Source organism: Pararge aegeria, chromosome 21 (assembly GCF_905163445.1).
Source record: "Pararge aegeria chromosome 21, ilParAegt1.1, whole genome shotgun sequence".
NCBI lineage: Eukaryota > Metazoa > Arthropoda > Insecta > Lepidoptera > Nymphalidae > Pararge > Pararge aegeria.
Genome location: NC_053200.1, coordinates 4,130,066 through 4,142,187, shown reverse-complemented (window position 1 = coordinate 4,142,187; position 12,122 = coordinate 4,130,066). Strand labels below are relative to the sequence as shown.

Here is a 12,122-nt window from a genome sequence, read left to right as displayed (position 1 = left end):
GTATGCAAATCAACCATCTGTAGATTGATAGTTTTGTCCATATTCCCGGGTAACTTTAATGGTTAAACGAAGGTCAATTTTTTTTTCCTCTGGTAGTTTAAACCTGATTCTAATATTCAAATGAATGCTAACTGCCTTCTTGGATAATTATTAACGATTTCCAAATCCAAAATTGTCCCGGACAGTCATGCCTAGACATGGTAGACCTACAAATAAACACTCAATTTAATATGCTTGCATCAGATCATATCTTACGGGTGACATTAACGCATTCGTTTTTTCGATAACTATCTTTAATTTATACGTATAATTTGCCTCCATTATACAACGTAATATAATGTATAGTTGTTATGTATTAATATTGTTATTTTTGATCATTGGTCTATGGTATTGGATTATAGTTTCTACGTCCTTGTTCCTTGTTACACTAACCGTTTAGACTTATGTCAGGTTTTTGTTTCATAGAATTGCTCGTGCCAGCCTGAAGTTAGAAAATGACGTTATTCCACCTCCTTCACTTGGAGAAATAGCTTAGTACTTTGTTGATGACAACTAGTACTGAAGGTACTGGTTAGCTCGTAAGCTGGTAAGCTCGCTTTGGTCAGCGTAGGGGGTCTTAATCACTCTCTCTTATCAAAGACGAGGTTCGAAAAGTCGCCTGTAACGAATACCTACGTCACATATACGAATGCGCTTGACGATAATATCCGAACTTCACCGGACGAAGCCGAACTAGAGCATAACGCTTTTTCCTTACGCGACGATATCTATCGTTAAACTATTATGGCCATAATATTATCCAATGCACTATATTTTGTTACGTTACTGTCTATTTCTATCATATATTATTTTAATATTTGCAATAAAGACTTTTATTTATCTATCTATCTACACCAGACCGCAGTACGCTTTTATAAATTTCGCAGGAAAAAGATAGCTTATCATATAATGAAGGATATATAAGCTTAAGTACGGAGTTCGAATTCCGGCACATACCTCATATTAAAATTTCAGCAATTAAATACCAATTTCTTTAACGGCGAAGGAAAACATCGTGAGAAAATCTGCATGACTAAAAGTTCTCCATAAAGTTCGCAATGGCGTGTGAACTGTACCGATCCGCACTGGACCAGCGTCTCAGTCTGGTTGACTACGGCCTACACCCTTGTCATACTGAGATGAGACTTGTGCCCTGTAGTACAGTAAATATACAAGCTAAAGTATTTACTGTTCCTGTAGAGGGATCGGGTTGATGATGACGATGATGATGATATAAGCTTTAAATACGCTAACCTTAATTTATTAATTTGGGTCTTATTAACACATTCTTATGATCTACTATCACTGCCAGAACCTGTACTTGAAACCGCCGATGAGAGCCAGGAGCGTGGTATATGTATGTAAATCCTGCATTGACCGGTAATTAGTGACATAGAGGGGCAGATTGCTTACAACTAGAACAAATATTTTTTACATATTTTTCATAGTTATCATTGGTTTTAGAAAAAGGAACACAATACATGCGAATTTTTTGTCAATCCTTTTATGATATCGCCAAAATATCATTCCGTCTTTCCCGTTAAGTCAGACGTGGGCAGGAACAACTTTTATATAAAAGGAAGTTTGTCCAAACGTTCACATAAATATTGTATCACGAGTTTAAAATGTATAAATGATATCATTACACTCGCGGCTATTTAACATACCGGATACGTTTCTTATCGTTAACTGAATTTAGGAAAGATCTTGTATTTACTCGTATGTATTCATGCATGATTTTTTATTAAAATAATTCTGTTATTTTATACATGCGATTTTAGTTTTAAGGTACTGATGATGAAAGCTGTACTTTTGGACTCACCGAAACAGGTCGCCTGGTGTGGGAACCACAGGTATCAATAATACAGGCAAATATAAATATAATGTGCATTCAGCATTACAAATATGTTTATCAATTTATGTGGAATTACTTTACTTCTGTGATCCAATAAATTGTTATTATTATGGTTTTATTTCTACCATTTATTGATTTATATTTATGTTTATTCTTAACAATAATTAGTACAAAAAAAAATATATTATTATTATAAAAGTTGAGAAGTGCAAAATGATTAACTCGCTTGCTCCTTTTACTTTTGTAGCTTCGCATACAAAAAAACGCATAGTTTTGAAAGCCTCGTCCTATATATGAAGTTTAAAATATCCACTGTTAGCAATCCTTGGCAGACAGAATACATATATAAACATCCGGTTTTCACTAAAAGGACGCACGGCAAGTTGGTTACAAATCTCACTCGTGTCCTGCATTATTCAGTACAATATACTCAGCTGTCACCCAAAAGGTACAAGGCCATCATTTTGTACCTTTTATTTAGGGCTGCCAAACGTACAGTGTGTTTCATAGAACTGAATAATATGTAGTTTTTATAAGTAAAGTAGGTTGGCTTCATCATATCAACCCATTACCGGCCCACTACAGGGCACGGGTCTCCTCCCACAATGAGAAGGGATTAAGGCCGTAGTCCACCACGCTGGCCCAGTGCGGATTGGTGGACTTCACACACCTTTGAGAACATTATGCAGAACTCTTAGGTATGCAGGTTTTCCTTCAACTTTGAAGTATGTAAGTGATATTTTAATTGCTTAAATCTCACATAACTTAGAAAAGTTAGAGGCACTTATGAAGCGTTCATACATATATGTTTACATAATTGTAAAGGGATGGTGTTAACTTCGTTCGCCAACTCAAACCTAAAGCTACAAACCAATATATTCAGTTTCGTTCTGAGATTTAGATATAACATAATCGGCACCAATCTCAAATGTATAAACCAGAGTAGGTACAACCACATACAAAAACCGGCGTTTCAAGGTTCAATAATAACGAACTTCCCACAAGAAATGACGACTGACCGCTGACGAGTGGACGGTCGGTCCTTCGCCACCGTATAAGGGCACGGCCCATTGCTCGATTCAATATAAAGCCGAAAAACACAATACCATCGCGTCATTAAAACGAACTTAACATGAGTGAAAATGAAAAATAGAAAAATTATTTTTTTGTTATCTAAATTTCATTACAATAGGCTAATAAATAATATAGGCAATTCAAAACAATAGGCTAAGACCTCCATTTAAGTTTGGAAAAAACCTGATGAGTATAGAAAGCTTAACAGATTTGACGAGAAATTATATTATACATAGGATCTTAGACAAGTTAAGTTTTTTGTGTTGCCTAGTGAAACTCGGTTGGCGAAAGGTAAAAATTAGGCATTACCTTGTACATCGTTAGTGAAAACCGACATTAAAAAAACTTAATTATCAAACATATGTATAGATATTTATTATTATTTATTACTCTTTATTTGTACACCACTATGAAGTTAGGAAAATAAAAGAACAATAGAAATACAAAGACAGAAGTAGAATACAAAAGGCGGCCTTAACGCTTAGTAGCGATCTCTGCCAGGCAACCTTAGGACGAGATGAGCGAGAGCGGACAGGTGGTGTAAAATTATTACAAACCTACATTCAAATAGCTAAATATAAATACATGGATAGTATGAAAAGATTGTATATATGCTAAGATTCAAAGATAAAAAATGCAAAAGAAGAAAATACTATCTGCGTGCGGATCGTCCTGCCATCGGAAGCTTTGTCGATTTCTCGCTACACTTAATGACGGCCGATTGTTATGGTGACGGTGGCCCGCAAGTTATACGCGACAGCGATTTTTGCGTCGACTCATACTCGATACAATGAATGATTGAATTCATGAATACAGTTTTACTGGACACCACAGAGAAAATTTACAGAGGCACAAATAAAATAGCGCATTGAGGTAGGTAAAATTTGACGGCTTTATCGCTATATAGCGATCTCTTCCAGCACCGCTAGCATGGTCAGGAGACAATTTTCTCCCCGGGGAAAGGATAAACATTTATCATCTGCCACAGTTTTATCAAGTCTCGAAGCACTGGCGCACAATTGGAAATAATATCCAAATAATATAAAATAATAAACAGGGGAAAACTTCTCCTATTCCCTGTTCCCGTGCTTTAGTACGTTAATTTTATACCTTGTCAGCAGGCCTAGCACAAGCAGTAACGTATAAATAAATACCGAAATAATACTTCGCAGGCTTTAGAGGTACATAACTTACTGTCTCTGAGACTTATCTGTGAAACCGAAAACCTAATAGTTTTTGCGTAAACCATTGCCATAGGTTTTACTGAAATAAATCAGATACAGCCCTAACATCACATGCAAAATTAAAATCATGTGACTCGTGTCACCTTGTACTATGCGCGTGTCGGTCTTTTATCTTCAATGAAGCTGTCATAAGAAACACTTGGAATGTTTTGAATTCATTTGTATTGAAAAATAAATATGCTTCTTTTGATTTCTTATTTTTACAGGGTGACTCCTTATGAAATATTCTAATGCATTCTTCAATATTATTTCGTAATTCTGTTACACGTTGTATATATAATCTCGCGGAGTACTTACAGCAAACTAAGCTTAATTTTCATAATATAAATAAATAAATAAATAAATATACTACGACAATACACACATCGCCACCTAGCCCCAAAGTAAGCGTAGCTTGTGTAATGGGTACTAAGATGACTGATATTTTTATGAATAATATACATAAATACTTATAAAATACAGATAAACACCCAGACACTGAAAAACATTCATGCTCATCACACAAACATTTTCCAGTTGTGGGAATAGAACCCACGGCCTTGGGCTCAGAAAGCAGGGTGGCTGCAAACTGCGCCAATCGACCGTCAAATATATCATGTTTAGTTATTTTTTTATTTTGTGTCTTGTTCTTTGAACCTTTTACTATTCTGAAGTGCAAGATGGACCTTAAAAAGCCCCGTCTCTTTTAAAATTGATATTTATGCTTGATAACCGGTCCGTTGGTGCTAGAGCTTTTTGTTATAGAATTTGTCCGGGAAATTACTACCGCTTTGCTTTTTTCTGCCTCTAAGTAGCATTGTTGTAATGCTGTGTTTGTGTCTGAAGGGCGTAGGTGCCTTTATCTCTACGTCACAGGTTGAAGGAACGAGGGCGGCATGTTGCATGACGTGTACCTTGCTACAATGCTTGCTTTTAAACGCGATAGGTATTTAGCATCGGGATAGCGCCCTGCTTGGTCAGTCAATTCTTTTTATAAACAGACTCCCACAAAGCTCTAGCCTTGCGTTACTTCCGTTAATTTTTTCTTGTAAGTACGATAATTGGTGCACAATGGTGGGTGCGGCTGCAACCAGTGCTAAGCAGGACAAGAGGCGCAAATATGAAAACCTTGATAGCAGTTTAATTGTTGTGCCTTATGGAGTAGAGACTTTGGGACTATGGAGACCGGGGCCCGGGGACTCGAGCTTTTTTTAAAGGATTGTTAAAAAAGCTTAACAAGTCTACCGGTGATCCTAGAACTGGCTACCTTGGCCAACGAATAAGTTTGGCCATTCCATTTTGGTACTAAGCTTATTTTAGTTTTTAAGTCGTGATTTATTGGTGCACGTGCTAAAAAAATATAGAGAATGGAAGGCCCAGGTATTCAGATATTCACTTCAATACCAACAATGTTCAGGATGGCACTTAGATCTTTCGTTAATTAACAGTATTATTGAAGCTAAATACCTAGTTTCTCATATTAAAGTATTCATTTTATAAAAGACATCATTAAAGCCCACCAACCTGCTTTAGAGCAGTGTTGTGGGTCGGTACTCTATAAACCTGACTTCCCAAGGAGTGAAATAAAACAACTAGACTGACTCTAATACTGTATATTAGGCTTCTCTATAATTCATATTACTTGTTACCTTCAAATGACTCTACTACCAGTTCGTAATGCTGTCTTCGGCAGAGAAGACCACTGGCAAGAAACTCTACCGTTGCTCTTTTATTCAATCAATTAAAACAACTTATAAACACAATTACAACATTGTCATATGTAATAACGCTAGGCCCTTTGATACAAGACATATTTTAAGACAGTTAAAACATAACTACTATGATCACTTATAACATCAGGACTTTTGGAACAAGTTGTTTGTATAGAGCAACCTCTGCTACATAAACTGTGTGTGTAAAATAATGCTAGGGCTCCATATATGATACCAATAAATAACCCAAAGGATGAGATATACTTATCTGATGCAACATCAGGTACAACCATAGTACCAATAACTTTTAACAACTTATCTCAACTCCATCACCAGTATATACAACTCTTGTTCCGCCACAACAGTATTTCGTTACGTTTATCGTTTCCATTATAAATCATCTATTCCCAATTTGTAACGTTCTATCCACAATACTTTACTTAATCTCCTTTTCTCAATTCATTACTTTAAATCCGTCTTCACTTTTCTTTCCCGCCAATCTACATTGTCAAACTCGCGTCTCCCGCCATAGATCCTATACTTTTATTTGACAGTCTACTAAAGTCCATTATTCTATTTTCAATACATTATCAATGAGTATACAAACTATGATTTGTTGATATATTTAATATAATCATCAGGTTTATCATAGATAAAGTGCTGTAATTCCCTATTTCCTAACACATAATATTCCACTGTCCGGTGTCATAGTGATATTAACCGCTTTACTCCTATAATTTATTCCACAATATTGGCGCATTCCCGGTGCGCACGCGATCGTTTCTAGTCCGAAAGGCAAGAATGCGAAGATCACTCGATATTGCTCTGCGAGAGATAAATAATTATACCATTTCAAAATCATTTATAAGGTATTCCGCTGTACCGTTTTAATTAGATCATTAAATATCGTAAATATTACGCAAGTAGGCGCGATATATAATACTGTACGATATGTATCATCAATAGCATATAACCGTCCACTGTTGGACTCAACTCAACGGAAGTATGTGCCAAAGAATTAAGAACAAACAGAATTCTCATTCAGCCATTGTGGCATGCAGTGCATAGTGTCCAAAAAACGTAAGAACGCCCCGCGCACGTCTAAATTCACCGCGGAATGTTGTTAGCTAACAAATATTTCTCATTTTCCACATTTATATTAAACGTCTAAACGTTTACATTAGAGTTAAAATAATTACTGTCAACAGTTAAATGGAATTAAGTGACTAACCTTCCCGGTGGTTAGTCACTTAATTCCACTACTAAAGTGGAGTGGTTTTTTGACTCTTCAATATTAGTCGTGTACACGGTTTCTGTATGTTCTGAATTATGTGGTATTTGGCTAACACGCTGGCCACGGTGTGTGGTCGCAGTAAATGGTAGTAGTAGCATCGAGGACGCTGCTATCTCTTCTCCGTTATATACCCTTAGTCGCCTCGTACGATACCCGCAGGAAGAGTAGGGAGTATATGTTTAATATGACATGTATGATATTTTATATGTAATATATATAATAGTATCCGATGTTTTTCTTTTGTACAAGGAATGACTCTAAATTATAGGCTATTAAAAATATACTACGACAATACACACACACACATCGCCACCTAGCCCCAAAGTAAGCGTAGCTTGTATTATGGGTACTAAGATGACTGATGAATATTTTTATGAATTATATATACATAAATACTTAGAAAATACATATAAACACCCAGACACTGAAAAACACTTAATGCTCATCACACAAACATTTTCCAGTTGTGGGAATCGAACCCACGGCCTTGGACTCAGAAAGCAGGGTCGCTGCCCACTGCGCCAGTCGGCCGTCATATATCAAAAAGCCTCTTCGTGATCAAATTAGAATAGCCTTCAAATTAAACTGTTTATTTTCTTTTATCTGTATTTTTTTTACATTAAAAGAGTTCATTCATTATATCATTTGAAGATCTTTCGGACCTAGCTCAAGGAGTTGTGAAGCTCCAGTGGCAGTGTGCGGGGATATCTCGGAAGAATCATAAATCTAGGGATTCCTAAGATGTTGGAGAAGCGACGTCCACGTGGACAGTTGACATATAATTAATCGCTAGGAAACAATCGCTACGACGACTCGAACGAACATTCACCTTGCGTTTGAAAATCACTATTTCCTACATTGGACGGCCTTTGTTAGACAGAAATGAATAAGTTAATATAAGAGAACTAAATAAAACCTTATCTTCCATACAAATGAATTAAATTGAAAGGTACATTTTGCAATAACTGTTCGCAGCCCAAACTATATTCTATCCGTCATATATGTCTACCAGTGTTGCAAACCACGTAGGGTCAAGGGTCCAAAACGTATCTGGCTAATCTTCGACTGTGCATCAACGATTTTGATGTTCGGATTTATTCTGTTTTGTTTATTGGACTCATAATTCTTTCAAGTTTGATAAATGACGTTTACTGCTACTATTTGCCTGCTTTTTGACGACCGACTGCCGCAGTGGGCAGCGACCCTGCTTTCTGAGTCCAAGGGTTCGATTCCCACAAGTGGAAAATGTTTGTGTGATAAACATGAATATTTGTCAGTGTCTGGATGTTTATATGTATATTATAAATATTATTCATAAAAATATTCATCAGTTATCATAGAACACAAGCTACGCTTACTTTGGGGCTTTATGGCGATATGTGTATTGTCGTAGTATATTTATTTATTTATTTAAACTGCAGTACAAGATAATCGATTTGTTCATAAAAGTTCGAACGTATTAGAAACTTAGTCTAGGCAAACTAGTGTTACAGAGAAAACTTTCAACTCGATCTGTCGATACGCAATACTCAGGAACTAGAACACAGCCTTGCAAGGTTCTTTCGCTAACGACTCCGTCGCGACGTATCGTACAGTTGTTTAATGTATATATATATATGTGTGTGTGTATATACATTTATTTATAAATATCAAAAATTCAAATTCAAAATTTAAAAATGTTTTATTCATGTAGACCTAATTACAGGCACTTATGAAGCCTTTATACATTTAACATGTTAAACTAATTATTGTGATGGTGATAACTGCATTTGTTAACTTAAAACTAAAGCTAGGAGGGTTCCAAACGCACCCTGGTCTAAGAAGAGCGCACAACAAACTTAGCCATATACATATATATGAGTAACTCGATTTATATATATGTTCAATATATTTGACTTTCTGAGTACAAGGCCGTGGGTTCGATTTCCACAACTGGATAATGTGTGTGTGATGAACATGAGTTTTTCAATGTCTTGGTGTTTATCTGTATATTATAAGATTTCGTGTTTATTATTAATAAAAATATTCATCCGTCATGTTGATAACCATAACACAAGCTACGCTTTCTTTGGGACTTGAGCGCGGTGTATTATATTGTCATTATTATTTATTTATTAATTATTATTTATTCATTAATTAATTTAGGTTTTGAAATATTCGTGGAAGGCTAGGGAACTTACCCGCTTACCCTTATAGGTTAGCTACCATCTTAGACTGCATCATTACTTACCATCAGGTGAGATTGCCGTGGGCTTGCAGTAAGGAATAAAAAATAAAAAAAACTTACCAAATAGCAGTCAATGGGCTTTTCTTTGGGCCTGTGGTACGCTTTCTGCAGCTCCGTCTGTTTAAGCGCGTGTGCGATGTGCAGAGCGCTCGCGTCGAAGCGACCGTATTGGTAGTCAGGTGTGTCGCGCGATATCTCTCGCGCCGGCGACGCGTGCACGCTGCCGCCATTAGTCGCGCGAGTTGGCGACACTGTTGAAGGAAGAACACCTTTAGAATAATTTTAATCCCATTACCGATTTTATTATACCCTACTAATTGTACTAAACTGAACTGGGTAGAATCTGCCTTCCGAAGCGGTGGTACGACACCCGCAAAAGTTGAGGGGGTATACGTATACGTCATGTATGATATATGATATGTAATATATATGATAGTAACAGATGTTTTTCTTTTGTACAGGGAATGGCTCTCAATTTTAGGCTATTAAAAGGGCCTCTTCGTGATCAAATTAGAATAGCAGCCAAATGGAGTAGAATTGTTTATTTTCTATTATATGTATTTTTTGATGTACGGAAGAAAAGTTAAAGGAGTATTAATTCATTTATTTATTCATTTGAAGAATATTCGAACACAGCTCAGAGTTGTGAAGCTCCAGTGGCAGCAGGTGAACGGCATCTGTTTATAAATTATGATGCAGTCTATTGCATAGCGCAGATATTAAGGGCTAACCTACCTAGGGGTATAGCAGATAACTTAAACCCATATCGTATCGAAACGCTTAATCGCTTATCGGCACGTCTTTGTCGGTAGGGTGCTAAATAGCTACGGCTGAAGCCCCCACCAAACCAGACCAGAGACAATTGATTAATTCCCAAACTACCCCGGAACCCGAGACCTCCAACTTCACCTCCTCAACCACAGCGCTCACCGCTGCTCCACGGAGCTCGTCAAAATCTGCGTTAGGTTTTGTTTGCAATAATTAATGAATTAATAATAAAAAAAATATAATACGCTCACAATTCGTGACTGAATTCTTATTTCTCACCGACTGGAGGCTTTATGCGGACTGACAGCACACCTAGTTCAATATTGAACACCTAGTTGATTATAGGGTGGGGGGGGGGGGGGGGGTGACAATAATATCTTTAATAGATATTATATACATACGTAAATGTATTCATATATTATTACATATACAACATTTAACAGAATTAAGAAAAAATATTGAAGGATGTATAAGTATAATTCAAAAGGAAACAGCCTGTAAAAATATTAAATCAAAAGAAGCATATTTATTTTTCCTTACAAACTAATTCAAAACATTCAAAGTGTTTACTTGTGACAACCCTATTGAAGATAAAATGCCTATACGCGCATAGTACCTACGCTACGTGACGCGTTCCTAATAAAGTAACAGGAGTCACATGATATTAATTTTGCATGTGATGTTAGGGCTGTATCTGATTTCATTCAGTAAAAATAATGGCAGTGGTTTACTCAAAAGCCTCAGAGACAGATAAGTCTCAGAGACAGTAAATAATATACCTCTAAAGCCTGTGAGTATTATATCGGTCTTCATTTACATGTTGTATATAATCACAAAGAGGATTAATTAGAGAAAAGGGCAGGTAACCGCCGAGGAAATTAGATATGGATTCATTTCAATAGGACATAAACGAAGAAGTGGAATAAAGGTAAGACAAATTAAAGCTTAGGGAGGGAAAAAGAAAGTCAAAGATTTGTTAATTACGACAAAACACACATTTATTCAAGTTAGCCGCTATCAGTAACGGCTATTCGCATAACAACCGACTATTAGCGGCTATTGGCGTGTGTCCGACCATGTAGAGCCGTTATGCGTAACTATTGACTATTGATTTAGCCCACTTATTGTTTCTACAGTCTAGACTCTAGAGCAGTAGGGCTATCAAACGCAAATAGTGATTTTATTAATAATAATCATTGCCATGTGTCAGCCAAACTGAGGTTAAGCCTCAACTTAACTTCTACACCCAAGTTGATGGACATAGGGCTTGCTAATACCATCTAATGCGATCACCAACCCGTCTGCCCAGCGTGGTTAGGCCAAAAATGGGCTGTTATAGGCTCTTTATTATTTATTTATTTAATTATCTATTTACTTGCATCCATGCTTTAACATATTCATGAGGTCAGTGCGTAGCAATAAGGAACAGTTTGACCCTTATAATTATTACAAATACACGTTTTGTGCCTCAGGATTCTAATTAGTGTAAGTAGAAATATAAATATATATATATATATATATATATATATATATGTATCTCTTTATATATATTTTTCTTGGGTGCGTGTGTATGTCACTGAACTCCTCCTAGACGGCTGGACCGATTTGAATGAATGTTTTGGTATCCGTTTGGGTGGCGGGCTAATTTGTGAATCTTAACCATCCAGGGTGCCACCCAAACGTATACCAACAAAATTCATATATATATATATATTCTGACATATATATATATATATATGTCAGAATAATTACTCACTATGTTATACCGGCAACCATGCCATTCAGATCGGAATACAGCATTATATAAAACCAAATAAGCATGGCACATCACCCGACGTCACAAAATCTCGACTACTATTAAAACTACTGAAATATAAGGGAGAAAATAATACAGAAAAAATTAATTGAGAAAATAATACTATAGCCCTTT

At 36.3% G+C, this 12,122-nt stretch overlaps 1 protein-coding gene across 7 annotated transcripts in view; it reads right to left on the bottom strand.

Moving 5' to 3' along the window:
- LOC120632973 (hillarin) overlaps nt 1–12,122 on the bottom strand; it is an 86,254-nt gene that overhangs the window by 36,786 nt on the left and 37,346 nt on the right. For all 7 annotated transcript variants that reach the window (XM_039902975.1, XM_039902974.1, XM_039902971.1 and 4 more), the window contains exon 4: nt 9,485–9,675. In XM_039902975.1, coding sequence (XP_039758909.1) covers nt 9,485–9,675 — 191 coding nt within the window. The remainder of the gene's footprint in view (nt 1–9,484; nt 9,676–12,122) is intronic.